General features: G+C 44.9%; 1 protein-coding gene across 1 annotated transcript in view; it reads right to left on the bottom strand.

Moving 5' to 3' along the window:
* The window catches only part of cskl (c-src tyrosine kinase-like), a gene marked incomplete at its 3' end in the record, with an annotated part of 52072 nt that overhangs the window by 5444 nt on the left and 22020 nt on the right, over positions 1–24608 (bottom strand). Inside the window, 4 exon segments of the mRNA XM_079998047.1 lie at positions 2731–2950; positions 8368–8480; positions 9063–9176; positions 11498–11590. Coding sequence (XP_079854173.1) covers positions 2731–2950; positions 8368–8480; positions 9063–9176; positions 11498–11512 — 462 coding nt within the window. The 5' untranslated portion in view covers positions 11513–11590.

The following is a 24608-nucleotide window of genomic DNA, read 5'->3' as shown; positions in this document are numbered from 1 at the left end:
AGGAAGGACAGAGCACACAGAGCTTAAGCTTAATTTAGATCAAGCGAAGGGGGAGCGAGAGCGATAGGACCACTCGTTCGATGTCTCTCTTGAAGCCGTTCCGTGTGACTTCTCATTGACGACGACGCCGGCAGGGCCGGTGGCGGAACCGGAACCGGGACCAGAACCCTAACCTTTAATAATTCGTCCACAGCAAGCCAGGGCTTTTGAGCGCAAGTCGCAGCAGAAGAAAAACGGGTCATTTATGCTTCATTTTTAAAATGGGGCCTGATGCGGTTTTAGAATGGCAGTTTTCCAGCTGTGTTAAATGGAATGGTTGTAAAGCTAAATAAGGAAATGCATCAACAGCCGTCATTGTTCCCATTCCCCTTTGTGAGGCCCGGACATTTTCGGGCCTCATAAGGACCCCAAGTTAAACAACTACATTTAAAGTGTTGCGTGTCTTGTGCACAGCAAAAATGTGGAACTGGCTTACCACTTTTGTTCAAGTCTGAATCTGTACCTGTTTTTGATAACGGAGCCCTCTCCACCGCATAATGATGTTCACTTCCCACTTTGCAACCCACTTCCCGTTTCTGCTATCGATACTAATAAGCAATAAAAACTCAATAAAACTGACTATACTTGCGAGAACAGGTGGTTTGAATTCCGCTGCCAAATGTCCCTATTGTAAGCTGTTTTGAATAAACACGTGCTAAATGGTGCAATGTGTATTTCACACCCTTTACTGCATTTTAATTTCCTTCCTTTGTTACCGCTTGTCCATTGCTCTCACCTTCCTCTATGTGCTGTACTTCTGTAATGAGTGTTAATACATGTTGAATGCATGTTGCTTTATGTACAGTCATGTCTGTTTTACCCAAGCGTGATATGACGGAATTACAAGTAAGGGGAAACAATTAAAAATATATATTCTGGAAATAAGCATTTCCAACTAAAATAATAATAGTCACAAAAACAACAAAAACTACTGCGTGCTAAGGCTTTTACGCCTGACTATGAGAGTGTAGGATGAGGGCTCGGCCACCAGGAGGCAGCACAGTGCAGGGATACTGTGAAAGCTCTTATGTGGTTGTTCAGACAATTACTGTTCATTTGAATCAAAGATACATCTGCCAATGAAGTAATGCCGATTCCACACAAGTATTCTGGATGAAGTTTATCTCTAATGCGCCCTGTGATAGTCCCTTTCAGCGCGGTTTCACGACACACACACTTCTAGTAAGTTCTCCAAATGATGATGTGAAATGTGAGCGTTGCACTCCAGCACTGTACAACATGGCTCTTATGCCATACAATTTGTACACTATTTATTATGTCTAGTACACAAAATAATCCGTATGAAATGTATATTTTAATAGGTTGGTTTGTCAGCACTTTAACTAGTAGAGTGCATTAGCTGCCGATACTTGTATTATCGTAAGTGCTTTCTGTGACCGAGGCGGGTATCTAAATATTTGATGTCCATATTATGCACGAAAACTAGACAAACATCCAGGTGCACGTCTCACTCCCGCTGCCCAAGCCCTCGTCACAGTGTCCGCAGGGCTGGAGGCTCACACTGTTTCAGAGTGTGTTTTCTGCTTGTATCTGCAGCGCGTGGGGCTGGGAGGAACTTGTTCCGACAGGCTGGGTTGCAAGAGAAGGGAAAACACTAGAATGTCAGGAATTCACCCCAGAGTCATAAAACCAGCAGGCACAAGGAGGCAGGGAAACAAAGTGAACAACAACTGAAGGAGAGACGGAGAGAAATGACACAAGAAAGAAAAGAGGAAGATATCTAGACAGACACATAGGAGGAGGCGGGGGGAGGGGGGTTTGAATAGGCGCCTCGTGAATGAAAGACGGAAAAAGGAAAGGATCGTCCACACCTCGTTTCCTTTTCCAGAGGAGGAGGGCAACGACGCAGCCTCTCTTCTCTCTCTTGATCCGTGAGGATGAAGGGATGCGGCGGCACCTTCCCTCCTCCCTTCCTGTTGCAGGTGTTATCGCCGCCCTCCCCCCTCTCATCCCTCCCTTCATCCCGTCTCTGACACCCCGCTTTCTGCCTCACCAGCTTTTACGACCCCTGTCTTTTTCTGCTCTTCCTCGTCTTTCTTTCCTTTCGGCGTCTCCCTCCCTCCCTCCCTCCCTCTCGCTCTCTCACTCCCTCCACCCTCTGAAAGGAGATCAGAGCGCACCTTGAACAGCGTGCGCGGTGGAGTCGACTTCTGAAGGACCATCCAGGAGAATCCCCCCGTGGATGGGTATGTGCCAAAACTCTCTCCTCCCTCGCCCGCCCCTCCCCCACCCTCCCTCCCGCCCGTTGAGTTGCGGGGCACGGGTGTAAGCCTGCGATACTCCACGTCTCTCACCGTGGAGCTGGAGGTGGCGGTGGAACTTTTCCACGCCCCAGAAAAACATACGCAAGTGTTAAAAACCGAATGACGTGGAAACCCCAAGGTGCACGCGCCACAGCACCGCCGTACAATGATGTTCATCAATAGGTTTAATCCCGCAACAGATATGAACCACGATGCGAAACAGGGCGAGGGAATTTGGCTGCATCTCCCGGTATCGATTCAATCTGATAGTGATGTGACGGCTTGCGATAGGATTTTACAATAATACATAGACATTTCTTACAGAATGAGTACAGCTTCCAACCTTTTAGCTTACCATCCGACGTACAATACACAAATATTTCAGAGGAGGAATTCAGTCTCGGTCGGCGACTCCCAAACTCCTCACCTCCACCAGCTGCATGAGGTTCTCAAAGTACTCCTCCTCGTCGATGGTGAGCTTGCCGTTGTGATAGATGATGCGGTAGTGCTCCACCTTGCCGTCGCAGCTGACGCACAGCGTGTAGTCACCGGGGTAGTTGGTGCTCTCCCGCACCAGGTACAGGCCGGTCTCGGGCGGGTAGAGGAGCCGCTCCGCCTGCTCCCGCGTGATCTTCCCATGGAACCACCTGGGGGGAGGGGGTGGAGGAGGACAAGGAAGATGAAAGGAGAGCGAAAAACAGAGCGACATGGGGGGGTCGACAGGAGCTGTTTGAGTGTTTCCAGGGCCACCTTCAGCCCCGGCAACGTCAAGTGAATGGAGGACGGTGCCAAAGTAAATCTTTGAAATTTCACATTCAACATTCAATATTATTTTCTCCTGAAGTGTTGCAAATATCCATGTGCATATCTCACCCAATATTCATTTGTTAAGGTAGTGTACCAACTATCCTCAGTGTTGCATTTGTTTCTATTGTCATTGCTCCGTTTACCCTTCATGTTCTCCTTCAGCCTTTTGGAATCTGCTCCTTGGGGGGGCCTTAAGATACTCAAAAACTCACAAAGCTTTGCACACTTGTACGTCCCAGTGCGGCATTCGATGTTCAATGGGTTCTGTGCAGGGGCGTGGCAATGTGGCTCAAACCTATTGACCCCCCCCCCCCGTGAAAACTCACAAAACTCAGTACACATCTGTAATGTCACAAGAAATATTAAAAGGGCCGTGACCTAAACCCAACCTTCCGTCACCTTTTGGTCATTTTTATGCTTTGTACTTTCGTGAACTCCTCCTCGGCCATTTATCGGATCGACTTCAAACTTGCCGCGTGTCTACAAGACACCTTCACGATTAAAGATTACTTAAATTTTTCTTCACATGGAGACGGTGGCCATGAAAGCCTCGAATTTCGTGTTAGAAAAAAGGCGCGTCTACGTGACTTTCATTTTTCGTCAACTCCTCCGAGGTGATTTATTGGATTGACTTCAAACGTACGTCCCACCGACACTTGCACATCGAGGACCCGGTCATCGCTGCCTGCAACTTTAATTAACTGTTGTGTTTTGTCCCATGGGTCTATTGGCAAAGTGCCAACAAAAGTCAGAACTGCATATGTGTTTTCTTTGGTGGCTCTGGATGAAGGCCTCCAGCTAATGTTTAACATTTAATGGGTAACCAGCAGGGAGCAACTTACACTGCGGTACACATTTGATGCTCTAAAAGGAGAAGTGAGAAGTCAGGCTAGGAGGCATTTCCATTGCGTGCTGCTTGATCAGTGGAGAGGAGGGGCCGGCTAGTCTCAGACTCACCGAGAAAGTACCTGAGCCCGAACAACAGGAAGCAAGCCACACACACGCACACGCACACGCACACGCACACACGCGGTAGGGTCGGAAACTGACTCTACTGGTTCTGCAATAACAGGAAAATGCAATCGGGCTGCAGCAGGACGGCGGTGCCGCCGATCCAGCCTCCTTCCAGGCACTGATGCGGGGGTTGGAGAGCGAAGAAGAGCCCGAAAAGTCTCCACGTTACACAGTGAGTTGCTAGATGAGGAAGGAGAGGAGACGGGGAAGTGTGGGGGTCTGCAAGCAGCAAGGAGCTCACAGAGGGAGGCAGCCAAGCACAGTTGGGAGTCCTACTGGTTTCACCCAGCTATGAGGACAAATATAGCTCTGGCTGCCTGATTGAAAGGCTAGCAGTATAACCCTTCCTAAAAAGCCCCATATGGCCTCTACATGTACAGGCTACTAATGGATGGATTAGTAAGCGCTGCACCATCTTGCTTTACACTGGTTCCGCCCAGAGTCCTGAAACCCAAGACTGGCCACTGAGATATGTTGACACGGATGATGTAGTACTTCTGGCTCATAGTATGTCTTTCTTTACATGTCCAACTTTATCTCCTACTCAATCTTCACTTGAGCACCATAATGAACCAATTCCGGGTTAAAATACGCCATCAACCCAACAACCCAGACCACGAAACAACACATTGGAAAGGTTGTGAAAAGGTCATAGCGGCAGCCTCAAACAGTAGCAGCTGTCCTCACAAGGGCTGTCAGTCAGCGTGGGCTGGCCAGTGGGTAGTAATCAACCACTCTAATCGATTTAGCCCTGCTTTTCCCCTGGCTGCCTCCTCCTTTGCCTGCTATCTGCTGCTCCTCAGACAGAGTGGAGCAGAGGCCCCCGTGGCAAAGCGGCTTATTGTGGGTTGAGTTGATTAGATCAGTGCAGGCAGCTTCTCCGATGGACAACATCTCCTTAATGGCCATTAATCCGAGAACAGGAGCCGACTGCGCAAGGCAAGTCCAGAGACGAAACAAAGGTTACCATAGTGTTTATTTAAAAAAAACAAAAAAAACTCCCCCCTACAACAAGTAGCTTGCTCCACCTCATTAACACATGAGTCATGTTGACTTATTTTCTGAACATGTTTGTCGTGGAGCACTGAGGATCCCTTATACTCGCTATTTATTATGGTGGTGATTAAAACAACCAAGATTGTGCTCCTGTGCACTCACTCCACTGGACCGGAGCTTCATCTCAGAGGGCTGACACAAACATGTGCACTCTAGTGGACACACGGAAAAACTTCCTGTTCGACGGCAATCAACTGGGAATGTTGTCTCACCTCTGATAAATCATCTTAAAAAGCGAGGGTTATTCGGCTGGGCACCCTGGGAAGTTGGCAAACAACAGTGCGCAAACAGGAAAAGGGCTGGACCGAAGCACTGCTGCTGCATGGCCTCGCAAACTCCAGTGGTGCTACAGTTGTTTCATTTCCGACAAGGACGGCCTCTGCCACAGGGGGGCATTAGAGAGCAACATGGTTCCACAGAGAAATAAGGGAAGCCTCTATCAGTCAGGGTGAGCATGGGGACAGAGTGCCACAGTTGAGCCATTATGTAAGTCAGCGGAGAGGGAGAAGTCTTTCCCCGGGACATCTGTTAGCAATTCATTACAAAGTCAACAGCCCTCTCTGGGTTAGTACTAATGGCTTCGGCGGACCAAGTCCTGAGTGACCTGACCTATATGAAATAATGATTTAACTATGCAGTGATCTCAGAGGCAGAAGCAATGGGGATGGTCCGGTCGGCAACAGTGACGGTGACTGTCCACCGCTCTCTCTCGGTTCCCAATCAGTTGTTGGAAATGAGTCAAAAAGAATCAGTATATTGTCAACTCTGTTACGTAAAAGAACTCAGCTGCTGCGATGACAGTAGTCATAGGTCCATGATTGCCAAGAAGTTCACCACAGCTGAACATGACGGCACTATGAGATGTTTTCCACCATTTTTGGTTCAATATGAAAAACAGAAAATGAGACCATGAGCCATAAGTTTGGCAAACACTCTAAAATAATTGTACACCACCGGTCCTCGCAAAATTACATTGATTTACATCTTTTCTGGGATGGCTATTTGAATGACATGACCTCATTGCTATACATCTTACAAAGAGCTGCTGTTCAGAGCTCATCCAGCACTTCTCACCCTTCTAGTCAATATAAAAGCACGTCGTGCCACAGGAGATTCGAGGTTATGAAGTTCCTGGCGAAACAGACGTACTGGAGCTGCGAGCTGCCGTTGTCCACAGCGGCCATGAATGTCACCAAAAATCGAAATCCTCATAGCGAAGTGGACAATTGGTGGCCAGTCACACCTGGACTTTTCTGGTTTGGATGGCAAAACCAATATATCACAGGGGACAACTTCCAGACACCGCTAACAAAAAGAAAGAAAAAATGTCGCCGCAACAAGACCAGTTTAAAGTTACCACCAGCCCGTCACTCGGAAACATAACACAGGTTAACTACACCAGCAAGCCCAGCGCTGGTTGTTGGAATGGGTCTCAACAACCGCCTCCACTTGTCATCATTAAAATGTGTTCCGTACCTTGATAAGAGTGCATATATTACCATTCACTTCTCAGTTACTGATACATTTGTCATTTACCTTGACATTAATATATCTTCTGGCTAGCGGGCATGCTTTATTTACAGTCTCAACATCACAACAGAAAATATATTACATTTCCACTGCATTTCAATGCGCTTCATATTTTGTTCAGAGACTTAAACCAATGGGTATCAATGGAGAGTGAGGGAAAAAAACACCATCTTTGAGTGGCAGCATAGGACTTTTATCCAGCTACGGAATGTATAGAGTCAAATGTTCAAAAACTAAAACTAAAAAAAAAAATAAAAATAAAAAAGTAAGATAAGAAGGATATCTCAGTTTTATCATGTAGAGTTTTTCGCTTGTGAGGTTCGCTTCCACAGATCTGTGATGGCGCAGCAGCAGCAGCAGCAGCAGCAGCAGCGTGCTGCGCTTGCAGTTCCTGCCCGGTTTCATTTACATGAGCCTGTCATTACCCCCCCCCCCCCCCCCCTTTCGATAACGCCGGCGTTTCAAACAGGCCGATTCAAATCTACTGCGCGGCCGGTCCCATCCTCCGCGACGGACGAGGCGAGGGAGAGAGAAAAAGAGGCACAGGGAAGATAATCCAGTTGCTCCGTCGGGAAGTCGCTCCTTGGATGTTTTTCCAACTTTTGATGCGACTCGACAAAGATCTGCCGCTGGCGCAGGCGACTTGAAGATGATCGGCTTTTAGCAACCAACCGGTTTACAGGCGCTGGCAGGCCACGGCAATGACGCAGCAGCAGCAGCCGGCGGATTATTGTACCTGTTTGGGCGTGTCGCACATCTCGACGAGATCGTCAAGCTCGAAAAAGGTGTAAAGATGGCAAATTAGGCCAATAAGTCATGTCACCGGTGTCACAAACAAGCTTTACACTCGAGACCACCCCCCTCCCCCCGTAGTTTCCCCCCATTTTTCATCTGGGTTCCAGTTCATCCATCGCGGATGACGTCCTTCTTACAGACAGTCTATTCGCTCTACGCCTCCCCGCTTGTTTTCTTCTGCGTGTGTGTGAGAAGGCCACACTCTGAACTGAAACAGGATGAGATGCCGATGCAAATTGTGCCGTTTCTGCATTTAACCACTGTATTCGGATCACATGAGGGGCTCTCGTCTCCTGTTTATTGTGTGCCTGAATACCTGAATATTAAAAAAAATTAAATAAAAAATGACGTTGCTTTGAATTAAATAAAAGATGGCTACATCTTGACAGTGGCTGTGTTTTAGAGATGTCTACTGAGAGAAAAAAAACAACCCCGCTTTGAAGGGGACCAGAGGGATGTTTGAACCACCGCTCAAAGAGAAATTTGGTCACCCACACATCCTCTTCTCAGACACAGGTGTTATGCCTCTGATTGTTCCCTTACTATGGAAAGGATCCCTCGACTCCCTCAAACTGCTTCTTTTTTTTAACATTTTTGCCAAAATGCCTGTTAGATTTGGAGGTGGTTACAGTTAATAAATGAACCAACAGTTGGATCTAATTGCACTGTTTATTCAGAAGTCACTATTTTTAAGACTATTTTTAATTATACTTCAATGTGATATTATTTTATATTACATATGTTTGAAAACAAGCCAGTTTTAACGAACGCTTCAGAGCAAAAAAAACAAACAAACAACATTTTTTAAATCCCCAACACTGGTCATCAAGAGGTTCCTTTCCACTCCAACTCCAATACTTACGGCATGAGACTGAGTTTGCCGCCCGACTTGACTCCTTCCCTTTTCTGGACATAGTTTGCTGGGATGGTTCCCTCTTTGGCCACTGTGTTTCTCGCTCTATACCAGTTGGGATCCTAGAACCAGCAGGAGGAAAGACAGTGAGGAGTTAAAACATCAGTGCACTAGCACCTGCCGGTGCCGGTGTTTGGGCCACCCTTATTAGTGCTGGGCATTGAAATCTGACACTTTTACGGTATTGATCAAAGATAGTATGTAAGCATCATGTGGCATTTAATACCAGAATTGATATTAGTACTTGATCTCTTCATCAGTGTGCCAAAAAATAAAACAAAATGATTGTATAATAAGAGTAAATGTGTGGTGTAAGTCTTTACCTTAACAGGAAAGGCAGATTAATCTTTATCCAAAAGCAGAATAAGACATTTAACTCTGAATTGCCAATATACACATACAGGGTATGAATACTGGTACTGCACAATGACACCCAAGATGATAAGCCCGGTTGTGTCCTTCCTGAAAGTTGAGGAGGCTGGACATGCACAAAATAAGAATCCACTCTCCTGCGATCTCTATGCAATGGGACAATTCTGCCACTGACTATTTGATCCTTTTTGCTTATCCCCCCCCCCCCCAACAGCGGCCTCCACTTGGAGAGACGCTTTGAACCAAAGGTGTAAAGCCTCGGTCCTCCGTACCCTGGTGACGCCGATGATGGTCAACACGTCTCCTTTACAGAACGGCAGGTCCTGTTCGTTGGTGGTCTGGAAGTTATACTTGGCTACGCACTCTGTGCCGGTCGGCCATGGTGCCTGCGCAAAACAAACAGACGAACAGCGAAAACGTCATCTCTCTCTCTCTCTCTCTCTCTCTCTCTGAAAAGGGTCGGGGGCAAGACACGTTATCATTCATCAAAAAAAAAAAAAAAAAAGAAAAAAAAATGTTGTGGGTTGTTTGTATTCGGTAAACTCATCAAAATCCTCAAGGGCAGCGCCCAACCGCAAAATGGTGTTTACTTTTTTGGGATATCATTAAAATAACCCACACAATCCAAACCTTCCCTGAAGTCTTCCCATCACAAGCATGTGGCTGCTGTTTGGGGATTTAGAAACAGGTAAACACACGGCGAGAGGAGGGATGCTCAGCGGATGGGAGCTTCCAAAGCTTCATCCCCGCGGCTGTCGAGCTACTCTTCATCTGAGAAGCATGTTTTTGTTGTATATTCCTTCCATGTTTCCACATTGCTTTGTTGGATCACGTGGATGAAACCTTGAGATATGTTCCCGAAATTGTGTTTCTTGGCGCTCAAGTTTGATATTTTCTGTGATTAAATGTCATAGTAAGAACAGGTGTGACCGATTCAGGCACAGAACACTTCTCTCTTATTTATTTATATATATTTTCTTATTGTGGAACCGACTCTGAACTTTTGTTGCTATTGGATACCTTTATTGTTGCTGATCTAATATGGGAGCGTGTTCTTTTGCCGCCGTTACGGTTAAGTGGCCCGGGGAGAGGACCGTCAGCTAGAAAACACGGCATGTAATTAGGCAGGAAGGTGAATGATGCTGAGTGTATTCAGCTGGGTTGTTATATCACCACAATGGTGCGTTCATAAAAAAAAAACAAAAAACAAAAAAAACAGAAAACTAGAGATTAAATGAACATCACAGCACAAAGCAGCAGGTGTGTGAGTGAGAAAAAGGCAAATTCCCTCCATTTGACCCAGCTCTATTCTGGGAACATGGGCGGCTGAATGATTCCAGCACAACGGCTACTCCGTAACAGCCGTCCGAAGACAGAGCTCTGGTGTTGTGAAATCACAGAACAGACTTTCAGGGCAGTATTTAAAGAGCGAAATAGATTGCACATATCTGGAAAGGTGTCACCCATCTGGGTTGGAAGGTGTATAGGGTTGCCGTGGTTACGGGTGTTCGGCATACACCGATTACATTACTTGCACCCCATTACACCATTAGTAATTTAACTTTTTATAAAACCCATATAGTTCATTTTCATGTATCAGCACCCACGTTTATAAAAAAATATATATATATATGTTTGTAAAATACTAAGCGTGTTATCAATACTCTACACTACAAAAGTTAAACTGAAGCACTGGCGGCTATGCCATTGTCAGACTAGATTGTTAGACTAGAGCCTTGATTTGTAAAGAAAAACGATCCAATCAATGCTTGGAAGCAGTAATAGCCGTCTCTCCTCCTCCGCCCACTGCGTCCGTGCCCCCTCTGCGCGTTCTTCTCTAATCTGACTTTTTTCCCCCCTAATTCTACTCATCACAGCATTTTTTTTTTTTATTTTTTTTTTAGAAGAAGAAACAGTCTTTATTTATCACGCAACACACCACACTACAACACATGCTTGCACACACACACATGCACATGCTTTGATGGTGGCCGGTGAAATGGATTCTCTGCTTTTGACCCATCCTGGCTTGTCCTTCCTCCGGGGGCACAGCCAGGAGCAGTGGGCAGCATACGTGGACGCGCCCGGGGACCAGATGATAAATGTCCATTGCTAGTCAGACAATGATGGGTGCATGTTTTTGAGGGGGGTCCTTACTGACGTGAGGTGGAGGAAACCCCATGTGAGCACGGGGAGAACATGCAAACTCCACACAGAAAGGCTCCTATTTGGGAGATAACCCACCGGAGCACGGTGCCAGCAGCGCCCCAGGCGGGAATCGAACCCAGGACCTTCTTGCTGTGAGGCAGCAGTGCAATGCACTGCTGCCATAACGTTAACTACTCTTATGAAGCGCGTACCAGCACTTCTCACAAGCCGCCGGTCTCTGTTCTGCCCTCTCAAGTGGACAAATCAAGTGGACATATTGTAAAATACATCATATTTTCTTGATTCAGAGCACACGTCTCTGGAAACTATTAGAACGCGCAAGCCGCGAGCTCCTGCCGCGAGCTCCTGCCGCGAGCTCCTGCTGCGGCTCGGCCCGTTGTCCGAAGAGCGGCGTCGAAGCGGTCGAACGTAGAAACAGTTCTTCTAGGGGCGTGTGCAGTACGACGGGAGCGGAGGCGATGATAAAAAAATAAAAATAAATAAAAAAAATCAAAGGAAAAATAAAGCCTTTGTGCGACGCAGGGCTCTCGCCACCCACCTGGATCCCAGACATGATGAAGGGAGGGGGGGAGGGGGGGGCAGCGACGTCCTCGGGCAGGCAGCGCTCACTGTTCAGCAGGTACCATCAGAGCTGGAACAACAAGAAACAGACGGTGATTTTATTTCACCTGAATCCACACTCTGTCTGCGTGCGATAGTGAAAAACATACCAGCCTCCTGTGTTTACTATCCCTGTAAGTATAAGGCAATAGGTTATAAAGCAAAACACATTGAGGCCTGATTACTAAATAATCAGTAAAAGAGTTCCATTGTTTTAGCTCTTAGTTTAAGTTTGCTCTCCACTTTATACATTTGACGCCATTGATTCCCCTCCCCCCAATAAAGATAATCAGCAGTGCATTTTATGAAGACACAGCGAATATACGGATGTCCATAGAGAGCAATGTCATTTCCCTTGTACTGCAGAGACGCAATTCTGATGTAAATAAGGTTGTAGTGCATCGTCTATATTCCAACGACTGAAAACAGAGCTAAATATTGATAAATCTAATGTTGCTGGTCAGTTATTGAAGCCAGAAGTACAAATATCTAATAATATATAACTTCTGTATTTACCAAAATCCAGAAGTGTACAGCATCCGACAAGAAAAACTACCATAATGACACACACACACACACACACACACACACACACACACACACACACACACACACACACACACACACACACACACACACACACACACACACACACACACACACACACACACACACACACACACACACACACACACACACACACAAATTTTAGGTGACCTTGATACAGTGAGATGAATGCATGGCAGTTAATGTTGCAGAGAGAGAGAAAGAGAGAGAGAATGAGCGAGTGAGTTCTTCTTTTGTGGTCGGGGTATGTGTGTGTGTTTGGTGCCAGCTCCGCCACGTGTCTGTTTGAGGGGACACTACTCCGGTGTGTGTGTGTGTGAACACAAAGTGAAACACACCGGCCCTAGGCTTTGCCTGTACAGCTGAGTGCCCAGTGTGTGTGTGTGTGTGTGTGTGTGTGTGTGTGAGTGCTAATAATAGTGGATATGAACAAGTGGGCCATAGCTGTCGCGTGTATCTTAGATAGCGCTCGTGTCTTGTGTGTGGCGTTATAGTCCTTTAGCATTTGGGTCATAAAATTGTGATCCTAAAAGGAGTTGTAGGGTCGTAAAATTTTAATAAAAATAAACACAAAAAGCCGATAACAAATGAATGAAAATGAGAAAGTACTCCCCAAAAGTAAACCACGAGGTCTGAAATTTTAGTTTTCACGTGATTGTATTTGAAACGAAAACATAATTCAACGTCATGAACTGCAGTTATATGCCTCCTGCTGGATTCCTGAGCACAATATCAACACTGTGAATATCATAGTGAATATCAACACCGTACAACAACATGTGAATACACCCGTCATTAATATATGATAAACGTATTCTCCCACAAGGCCCTGGGGTGCCCAATTCTGCATGCATCAGAGACTTACATTCAATACTTTTAGGGATGTTTGGACTAATTATCTGTCTGGTATTTAATAAAGTATTAAGGTAAGTACACAGGTAAGTGTTCTATATTTAAGGGAGAGTCAAGAATGTAGGTAAGATTATGAATTGGATGATTTTATTAACGGTTATTAGAACATAAATGTTGACTCTTTTCAAGAAGAATGTGACACATTGTAAAAAAAAAAAAAGGAAAATAAATATATGGATGAATAAACAACAAGACAACATTTTCAAAAACCTTGTAAATTCACATTCGAGCCCTTTTAATGACCTTGAAGGCCTTTTGATGTTTGCCGGACTGAATTTAAGACATTTCAATACTTTGAGGACCGCACAACCAGGGCCGACGACGCGGACGGAGCGCGTCGGGGCTGATGCACACTGAGTAATGATCAGGGAGGTCAGTAAGATGGCATGCTCCGCCTGACGCTGGGAGGACGGTTCATCTACAGCAAGTCACTTCTGAGTAGAACAGAGAACAGGATGTTGTGGGGGGTGGGGGAAGTAGCTTACACATATTTTCCGATGACTGTGTGTGTGTGTGTGTGTATGTGTGTGTGTGTGCGCGCATTTGTGCTATTTCCTGTATGTTGCAGTGGTCGGTGATGCAGTAGCATAACCATCACGGGGGCGGGGTGCGTTCATCGGCGTCTGATCTTTTGACGGATGACGACCGCTCCCCGCCCATGTCTCGTTCTGGGACCGAACCCCTCTTTCGAAAAAGATAAAATAAAATAAAAAGACATTAAACATAACCACCACAACCTGTAATTCAGAGCAGTCCCTTTTTGTGTAAAACCTTCTCAATGTCTTGATCCGTCTGCGTCCTCCTTTGGAATTTATCGTTAACATTTAAGGATCAGAACTTGGATGTTGATTAGCTTTGATGCGTCAGTATTTCCAAAGAATAGTCGTTGAGAATATTTGTTTTTGTCGGTCGTTCCTTTAACCCGAGTGAGCCACCTTGAGCCCCTAGGATGCCTATGACGGGTCAAAAATGCCCTTTCTTAAAATTGGTTTATTCATATTTTTCGATAAATTCACATCATCACAAACGCCATAAAATAAGGAATTCCTCCAACTTTAGATGACTCAAATATTGTGGCCGTATACATTCCAGTAACTCGACAGTAACAAAGCTGTGTGGATAGGCTACCGACACCGTATATAAAATGATGTTTCTCCTGCGATGGGATGGTTCTTGCCGTCTCTTTGTGCAGATCAATGGCTTCACAGCGTATCCTGTGCAGAAACAGGAAGCAGCCTAATTGCAGAGCGCTGCAGTTCTGTATGCAAACCGACAGAGCCAAATATAGCCGAGGCCAGCGTTGCTCTGGTGCACCCGGAGGGCGCTCACCTCTTTAACCCTGCCATTCTGTGGGGTTTTGGCGTGAAGGAGACACGGCGGCAGGAGGGGTGGGGTGAAAGGCGGCGTCTCCACAGCGGAGCTGCTCGCCAACCCACAGCCAGACTCCCCAGCCAATGGAGGACTGACAAGTGCACGCTATTCTTATCGTCTCTCTCTCCGGCTCTGAGAAATGCCCCAGAGCGACTCGAGAGCTTCTGCATTACAATGCTCACATCTATTACAGCAGCCTATAGCCTACTGGTGCATTTTGTCATCTACATGTGGAGCGTCACAATATATTATACGGTCTGTTGCCCTGAATGTGAGCTCCAGTTGTCCATCTAGCATATCATTATGCCACAATACTGGTGGTCTGTCAAAAATAAATAAATAAATAGTTAAAAAAAATAAATAAATAAACATAAAAAAATAAAAAATCTGTGAATATGTTCTGCATAAAATATGAAGTGGTTTAAATTCTTGCTGCTTTTCCAGAATGGTAAATAAAAGTTGGCTACAGACAGCAGTCGATCATCCCACTAGAATCCCAATGCTGTGTTCACAAGTTGACAGTGGATGGAAAACCGGATGTGAAATTCTTTTCATTGCAAGGATGACAAAACACTCTGCCACTCTGTCACTCGGGCAGAACATACCCCCAAAAGAAATACCCCCTTCCCACACCAAAAATATGATGCCATAGCAGCCAAGACTGAGGGCTTTGTTGTTTTAGTTTGACTGCGCTCAGTACTTTTCCCACAACAAATTTAATAATTTTGTGTTCTGACTTAAAGGAGTAACTCATTGATAAATATCAGCATTGACATTAAAGTTCCAGATTATCATTTTTTAATGGAAGATATTGTCAAGCTTCTTTGATCACCACTGTATAGCAGCGTTATATGTAGTTATAATACTACATCACAGGAGGCCCTTTCAGTGTTGCATCTTGGTCAAAGTCACCACAACTAGGAATAGCTTAAAACCATCTTCATCGCTTTGACACCATTCATTTACCAAAAAGCTGCAGCAGAGCTTCTGCACCTACAGCGGTTTTGTGACGCCTGCCACCGCAGCCGACTGCGCCTCCTCAACGGCAAACGGTATAATTTGGCACGAAGGCTTCTTTGCAACGCAGTTGTTTGTTTTGGGCGGCCTGAGCCATTGATGAGGACGAGCGCTTGACAGTGTTGGAATACAAACAAACCCAAAATCACTGAGGCAGAGGAGATTAGGAGCCGTCTCTTCTGCCTTCATGGACAGAGCCCCTGAGACTGCGGCTCCCTTCTGATCTACACCGCCGGAGGATAAATGGGAGGGAGGTATGATGCATCAGGTTGCTGCTCCTTTTCAAGAAATACAGGGGAGGATGAGGGAGGCGGGGAGAAAAGTCGCAGATATTTTTACTCTCATATCACCACAATAAAGTTACTTCAAGTAATTGCATTTTTTAACTATGACTGATAATCAAGTGTGTGTGTGTGTGTGTGTGTGTGTGTGTGTGTGTGTGTGTGTGTGTGTGTGTGTGTGTGTGTGTGTGTGTGTGTGTGTGTGTGTGTGTATATATATATATATATATATATATATATATATATATATAAATATATATATATATATATAAATATATATATAAATAATCTCTATCACTTATCACGGCAGCAAACAGAAAAGCATCTTCCTCTTAATCTTTATTTCCCCCGGGGCCCTGACTGCTTCAGTGGCGCTGCTCGGAGGCCAGCAGTCGGCCACGCCGCAGGATGGATGTGGTTAAACTGGGGCGGTGTCCAGATGTCATCGCGTTCAGCTCGGTCACTGTCAACAAAAGGGCAGCGCTCTGCTGACCTTCCACGGATGAATAAAAGGTTTAACGAAACGCGAATCCAAACCAAACAGAGAGAAACAAGCAGTGGGCTTCGGTGAAGCCGGTGTTTTACAGAGGCTGCTGCTGTCAAGTTGTTAAAAGACCAGCGGAGTGTCAGGTTATGGAAATGAGAGTCTTTGGTGTGAAACGGGGCCCGGGGCCAGATGTAGCACCGCCTTCAGAGTTTAGTACAGCAGGCAGACACAGCTCCTCAGGGGCCACAGTTCAGCTTGGCACCCATGTTTCTGTTTGATGTAGTATTCTCTCCCATGCAGCTAAAAACTACAATCTATTCCTCACTTATCAGCAAACATACACACAATGAAGATGACTTGAGGGTTTTTTTTTGTTTTTTTATCTAGTTAATAAAGGCTCTAGCACCAACTTCGGAAGACAGCAGAAATGCGAGTGATTCCAAAATTATAGGAATGATTCTTCTTCCTAAAGTACCACGATAATCTAACGATGCCACGCAATTATATGTCTTGTGGGTGAATTCAACTCACAAGGCCTGAAGAAAACAAGGGCACGCATCGCAGGCAACAATAAACACCATTCAGCACTGGCACCGGTTCATGACCTCTCCAGTCAAATTTGAAGCTTGTCGAGTCAAAAGAACACGGTAGCTTAGGAAAACTTATCCACCGTGCGCCGTGAGCCGGTTTCAAAAAATATTACACAAAACCCACAAGTTTATAATTTCATCTCAATCTGCTATTGTTTGAGTTCACTGGAAAAGGTATTTTTGATGGGGCCACATTCTAGGGAAGTTTCAGTCGGCGTCCTGCACTTTCTACGGCTTCTGACTCAATCCTGCCTGCACATGGGCTGTATAAGCAAGTGGCCGTGGCACAGTTATTGCAGCCAGACACTATTATTCAAAATCATGAAGAAAGATATAAATTATTGTTAAATACACATTATAGTGCACTGTTTCCCCCCTTTAGCCCTGAAGCTTAACCGGGCAGAGGAAAATAATTTTACTCCAGGCCGAACTAATAACAGTATATATGAAACTGGCATGCATCAACCGTCTAGCAATCAGGGTGGGCCTATCCCACCATAACCTTGGACAGCATCATCGGAGGGTATGTGGTCCATTAGGGTTAAAAATATGTCGAATCCCAGTATTAAATTCCAGGAATCAGCTTCACATGATATGATCATGGCTCACTATTTTGAATTTAAATCACTTGGTGAGCTGACTCTGGAAAAAAAAGAAATTCTATTTACCACTATTGCTAGCACGATACATACATACAAATGATTAAAAATATGAAATTGTTCTTTGTCGTCCTTTTATGCCAGTATCATAGTATTATCATAGTTTATAACAATGTAATAATACATGCTTACCGACTGCACAGGAGACATTTATTGAGATAACAAATTTAAGTAGGTGATTCATTTTCCTGAACCCAAATGATGGAAATGCACCTAATTGACATTCTATTTCAATATATTAAATGATTATATATTACCATTATATATTGCAATATCTATTATTGGCTGAAGGCTTTTGACATTTGGATGAAAACATATGATTGAGGACAATTTCACAAAAATCTAATAATTGCCTAGAGACGATTATATGATAATTGTGACAGCTCTGATTACCATAACTGAAACAGATAATTAAGCGGGCTTATCCATTTTCTTGCGAGTCTCTTGAAGAAGCTGCCGCAGCAGAATGTTCAGCTTACTTCAGGTGCAGACCAAGATAATTGGCTTCTGATGTGCAGGTCGGCACACCACTGATTGGCTTCCTGCAGCGCTGGGCTGCTTGGTTGCAGCTGGACTCAAGCAAACAGCGGGACATGACTGAAGCACACTTCCCTCCGTAAACATAGCGCAGAACTAAATGATAGTCGGGGAGAGAGACTAAGACAGGCCCCGCCGTGTACACTAATCGAAATAGAGGATGCCCTATTGTCCATCTCTGGGATTAAGTGCAATTTAGCATGCACAATATCTGTGTGATACAGATTAATTTCATGACGAAAATCTGATCGCCGAGTCAAATTGGTATAATGCTGATATTCCAGCTTTTCACAGACATCTACGTCATTCAGTAATTCGTAGTTTTTCCCAAAAGATTTCTCACATGCATGAGTTACCAAAGCAAGGGGCGGGGGGGAGGCCCTTTCCTTTAAAGGATGACATAATACAGTCCTCGACAATGGATTTAATAACAGATACCATATCCTAGTTTCGCCTCCATGGGACTGCTATGCAGTATCAGTATCAGTGTCAACCCATTTACCCAACAGCCCATTTAGAGCCAGAGATTGACAGATAAGCCCAACTGAGGTTGTATTAGCGTCAATAAGGAAACTGGTAATGAGAAGGAGGCCTCGCAGGCCTGCCTCTGGTGGTGTCCCGGCAGGGTATGGCGGGCATGCGAAAGGCATTCTGGTGAGCGAGTTTGGACTTCAGCTCAGCACAACGTTGGTATTGTACAGTTTACTGGCAGCGAAGGAGACAGGAGGGGGGGAGATATGGAAATGTGACCTACTGGGTATGCAAATATACAGCATCAGCTCACTGAATACACACTTGAAAGGACTCAACACCGGACAGCAACGGAACAACAAGACTAACTGTCAACAACAGCTGAATTGTGGTTGCCTTGCATTTCCCCGTATGTAAAATTCTGATGCCCCTTTGGACACACAGACATGCTCAGACCAGGCAAAGGAGGTTCCTGGTGTGGTGAGCGTGTGAACGAGCGCGACTGCTAACAAGCTCACTGGTTGGGGCGACAAGTCAAAATCAGGCAGGGTAGAAGGCCTTCAACACGAGGAAGTATACTCCAGATAAAAAGAAGAAATGTACAAAAGAGGACCACAAAGGAACATGTCCCCAAAAGCAAAATACGAACAGGAAGAGAAAGTTGAACTCTGCCCCCTGGCTTATCAACCGTGAAATATTTGAACGGAGTGTGGATGAGGGAGGGGCTGCTAAATGGAAGATTCTGTCTGCACACCCACACCCACACCCACACACACACCCACACGATTCCATTCCAGGTTGGATTTAGACACCACTACAGTAAACATATAGATATTGCCGACATCTCTAGACTCTAAAAATCAATGCCAGTTTGCATTCTAACAAATAGGTGAGGGAGATCATTTAATTCATCACCTCTATCTCTAAAGATGAAGGGGATTCTCTAGAAGAGAGAATTGCTCTCATTGAACCATATCTGTGCTCTTCCTGTAGACGTGCTCTCTCATGGCACGATGAGACAGGTGCACCAGTCAAAGTAAATGGGCCATTGGTCCTTTACACATCATCATTAGAACTCTGTACAAGCTTTGTTAATGTGATTGTAGTAGTGGGCAATTTGGTCTATAAATGAAGGGAACTAAAACTTTTAATAAAGCAAAATTCTATGTGGCATTTCTGTAATATACAGAATTTTGCGTAAGGAATTCTAAGCAGAAGGCACGTCAGTGTCATACCGTTCCACGCTTTTCCGAACTATAAATCTTGATTATATCAAAAACAAATTCAGATGCTGAAAAAAAGATGAATACTACTTCTATATAATACTACTAATAGTAAGGGTGCAACGGATCACAAAACTCACAGATCAGCTAAAAAAATTTTAATAAAAATTTTAAAAAAGGAAGAAAAAGGGAGACAAACATAACTTTGCTTTCCCTTTATACTGTAAAACACTTAAAGCAAGGCCTTTGCCCATGGTCTTAAATGAAAGAAAACAAAGGCGACCCGTACGGATCACAGATCAACTAAGTTCCGTTACACCACCAACACCAACACTAATAGAAATGTCACCTGTTTCTCATGCTGCAACTATTGTTTGCAAGCTGCAAAGTAGTTTCAGAGACTTTTTCATGTTGCCACAATATTTCACTATCTGCAATGCAGGCAGGTTTATGGTTGGCTGAGTTTGCCTAAACAATCATCATTGTATATCCAAAATGGCATCTTCTCAAAGGGGACTTATTATGCTTCTTTTTGCAGAAGTAATGATAGATCTGAGGTCCCCAAAATATGTTTTTGAATTCCTTTGCTGAAAATTCCAATCAGATTATGCATTCTAACCATTCTAACATGCCTCTATACCCTCCTGTTCCAAAACGGGCTGTTTCTTTTGGGAAGAGCCAACCTCCCGAGGCCCCGGGTTCTGTGAGCCAATGGGGTTTGAGCATGGCTTCTCGGTTCGGTTGAATTTACTCTGTAATCTTCACTCATATTAGATCTACAAGGCCTCACTTAAAAGTTCGTTCCAACTCTGGTTGCCGTGCTCCAGGCTTGCGGGAGACAGACACCGTGACGCACCGGGACCCTCGCACGCTGGTATTTTTTGTTTCATGTAAACGTCGGAAAATAAAAAATAAAATAGATAAAATAAATAAATACATCGACAATAAAAACACTTTTATTGGTTTTGTTTGGAGAAACGCACAGCGGATCACGTTCCGCAGCCTACAGTCTATTTAGCGCATTTTTTATTTTTCAGAAAGAAGCACACAGCAGAAATATTTCCATCGTACAAGGTTTTCTCAAGGACAGTTGGTCTGACATCATCTTTCTTGTAAAATATGTATTTGTTGTGTTACTCAGATGTAGGGCACTTCAAAATAAGGATGACTCCCTGTCGTTGATCCCCTCTGGGATTAAAAAAAGTTTGATCTCATCTCAATCATTCGAACAATCAAAGCGCACACATCATGTGATGGGTTGGTGCATCTTTTGAAGAGTCCCTCTCATTCCCTCCTGTGTTTGCCCAAGTGTGTTGTTCTGTCCCCACATGACATGCATCCACATCTGTCGTTGCTGGCCTACGATTGCATCCTCCCCAGTAGGAAACAGGAAGTGGACTCCAATTAGTCTGGGAGGGGGGGTTACGCAAAGTGCCCTGAGGTGGAAGCAGCTCGGCCTGCCCTCTAACAAGCCTTGGTGTCCTTCTCCTCTAGTTGGCCTGTCCACCTGGCTACAGCAGGAGCCGGCCAGCAGGACTCCATGCTGCACGGCCTTCACGTGGCTTTACGCAGTGAGCGCAGTGTGCAGCGCTGGGGCCGAACCAAACACCGGCCACGGCCTCCAGGTGCCCGTCCCATGCCCAGCAACATGAACAGGCGCCCTTGTTATTTTTTATGCTTTTTTTTTTTCTCTTATTTGATCTTCATTTCTTAATGTGTGTATGCGTCTCTTGAAGCAATCGCAATCGCCTCAATCAGAGCAGGTTGATTTACAATTATATCTTCCTTCCAATTCAGAACACATATCATTAATTCTCCTGGCAGGGTGATTTTACCATTAATATGGTGATATATTCTAATGTAATCATCCATCAGGTTATTTCCCATTTCAGAGTTGTTTTTTTGTATATTTTTATTAATGTATTTAATTGTTTTCTGTTGTTGTTGTTGTTGTTGTTGCTGTTGTTGCTGTCGTTTCAGGGGCATTCTTTTGAAATGACCAGCGGACAACAATGTTCTTTCTTTGATTGTATGTCTTTGTAAAGCGCATTGTGTCGCCCTGGTATGAAATGCGCTTTATAAATAAAGTGTGACTTGACTTGACTTAAAAGGGGACCTATTATGAAAAACGTGTGCACACACATTTGGGTCTCTGATGGGCCTAACGCACAAACTGTGAAATAAGACAACCCAGTCCGTTTCTGGTGAGCTGCCCATTTATTTCAGAAAACATGTGATTCAACAAGCCGTTCGGATATGTGATCCCTTCCTACTGTACTTCACATGGTGCCTCAGTAGAATTACAAGCGCCCACCCCTCATCTGAGTAACTACACCAAAGGCTGTAGAAATAACACAGGAACTGCTCTGTTCGCACACAGACCAGCGCAAACCTTTTTAAAGAAAGAGGAATTAATTACCAACCGTCTGTGACAAAACTGCAGATGAGGGAAATGTAAGTATTTAAAAAAATAATTGTGCTGTGTGTTTCTTTCTAAAAATAAAAAATAAAGTCTATGCAGTAGGCTGTAGGCCGCGTTGCGCCATCCGCTGCGGAACAAACAGAACTTTTAAATTAGACCTTGTAGGAGTGAAACAGATTTTGGTGGACTGCTAAAGTGAAATAAGGGAACCTTTACATACTTCATACATGGGCTCACAGAACTGGGGCAAACAGTTCCGGAGTGGGCGTGGGGAGCAGCAGCATTTACATTTAAAGCGACGCACACAGAAACAGCCTGTTGAGAACAGGCGTGTTATAGAGGCATGTTAGAACGGCTAGAATGCATCATCTGAGTGGTATTTTCAACAAAAGAAACTTCAAAGACCTGTTTTGGGGACCTCGGAGACCTATATTAACCTGCTGGAAAGGAGCATAACGGGCCCTCTTTCATCCCTCTGGGGAAAATTATTCCTCTGCATTTAGCCATCCTAGTATCTGATGTAGCTATAGGAGCAGCGGACGGCCACGTAGTAGCAGTTAGAGGTTAAGTTGTTGCTCAAGGACACGTAGCACAGCATGTTACCTGGAGGAGCTGAGGATTGAACCGGCAATCTTCCGATTACTCGATGACCCGCTCTACCTCCTCAGCCACTGCCCCCTTGATGAAATGAAGGGGGGCATTGTGCCCGCCCCAACCTTTGAGGAAGGCTGCAGGTTGCACGCCGCAACTGTCAACAAGCTCTTTAGCCCATTTATATTGTGAAGATTAGCTGAATCTTAAATCTTAAATTTATGAAGGTCATTTCATTCACATGATTTAAGTTTCTTTGGTAGCAACGACAGGACATGAGAGCCCTCGAAGCCGAGCACATATACAAGCGATTGTGCATTTCCACAGCACAGAGCCGTCAAAATGGCCCTGGCTCCGCATTTGCTCCACTGACAGCCTTCTTTACCGTCGAGTGTCGCTATTTGGCTGTCTGTATTTTAACGTACACCAGTGCCAATAAATATAGTGATACTCCAATTGAGAAAGGATACCTATTTTTTATATAAAAGGCTTGTTGTTTTGCTGTGTTCACATCAGGTACATTAAGTGTGTCAGTGACGTCCTCTGGGCTTTTTAGCAGACGAGAGCACCGCAGCTCAGAGGAGCATGCAAAGCAGTTCCTGATAAGGAATGATCAAACCCACAGAGAATCAACAAAAACAAATCCATTTTTTCCCCCTCTCATAGTGAACAAAATAAATAAAACTCATCTGTTTGATCTCCTCTGAGTCATTCTGGGGAGGATGCGTCATTTGCCAGCCAGTTGTGTGATTCGGTGTGGAGACCATTCTACAGTTATTCCTGCTCTCCCCTCCTTCATCTGGGAAGATGCATGGACAGGTGCAGGGACTAGCATAGTGATAAAAGGGCTTTGCGGCATCTACCTTTTATCGTTTGTAAAAACCTGAGAACCGCACCTGGTTGTTGGTGAGGCAGGTTAATAAGCTGCAGGGCTTCGCCTCGAAAGGTTGTTAGGCCAGGTGGCACGTATGGGCTGGGGGCGGGGGGGTTTAAGATTTGTTTTGCTCAATAAGGAAGTTCAATAAAATACATGTAAAAAAAAAAAAAAGGGGGGGGGGGTTAATTGCTTTATTTAGAGGAACGTGACACGCGACCGCTCCCTCTCAAATGCCTCTATTACACATGGAGAGGGAGTTATTTTATTTGATCGGGGCTATTTTAGAGTTTTTATGAACTAACCCCATTCGCACTTCATTACTTTTCATATACTTTTCACATGTTAACAAATAACTGACAGTTTGTATGAACCGGCCGTAATCTGTAGTGAAAACATTTACAACCCGGCTATTTTATCTGATTGGCTAAGCGACCATAATGTGACATTGACGAGCGCCACTGCTGTTTGGCTCTGGACCAACAGGCGAGTCGCACCATTCGCACGGGAGAGGAAAGAGGCGGCGCATCATATAGCAATACAGATGATTTGAAGCGTGCACTCCAAGCAATAATGTCTAGTGAAGGCACATGTGGCGGTTTCGGAGCACCGGAGGGCGGATATCGGTAGATACCGATCGTATAGGAACCGGTGCCATAGTGGTACCGGGTTTCGGTGCCCAACACAACGGGATGTTTAAAACATCCCGCGCATGACCACGTTTTAATTCAGAGTGTGCACGGACAGGAGTGGTTACTCACAGATGGGGCCGTTGTCAGAGAGAGAGAGAGAGAGAGAGACCGACAGACATGCAACAAGCAAAAGATGGAGAGAAGCCTGAAGTTGCACAGCAGACAGAGGCGGAGGGAAAAACCAATGCACTAACTCTCTGTTTCACAGACTAGTCGACTAATGAGTGATTTAACAGTGATAAATTAGTGATTAAAAAAATGTATTCATTTATTTTCCACACAACTTTTCCGCCTGCACTCTAATAAGTATAGCACGCAGAAGAACATACTTGTTTGAGAGAATGACGGCGGCAGG

This window comes from Zeus faber (genome assembly GCF_960531495.2).
Source record: "Zeus faber genome assembly, chromosome: 3".
Lineage (NCBI taxonomy): Eukaryota > Metazoa > Chordata > Actinopteri > Zeiformes > Zeidae > Zeus > Zeus faber.
The sequence above is the reverse complement of the archived record's forward strand: the minus strand, read 5'-3'. Positions and strand labels throughout refer to the sequence as shown.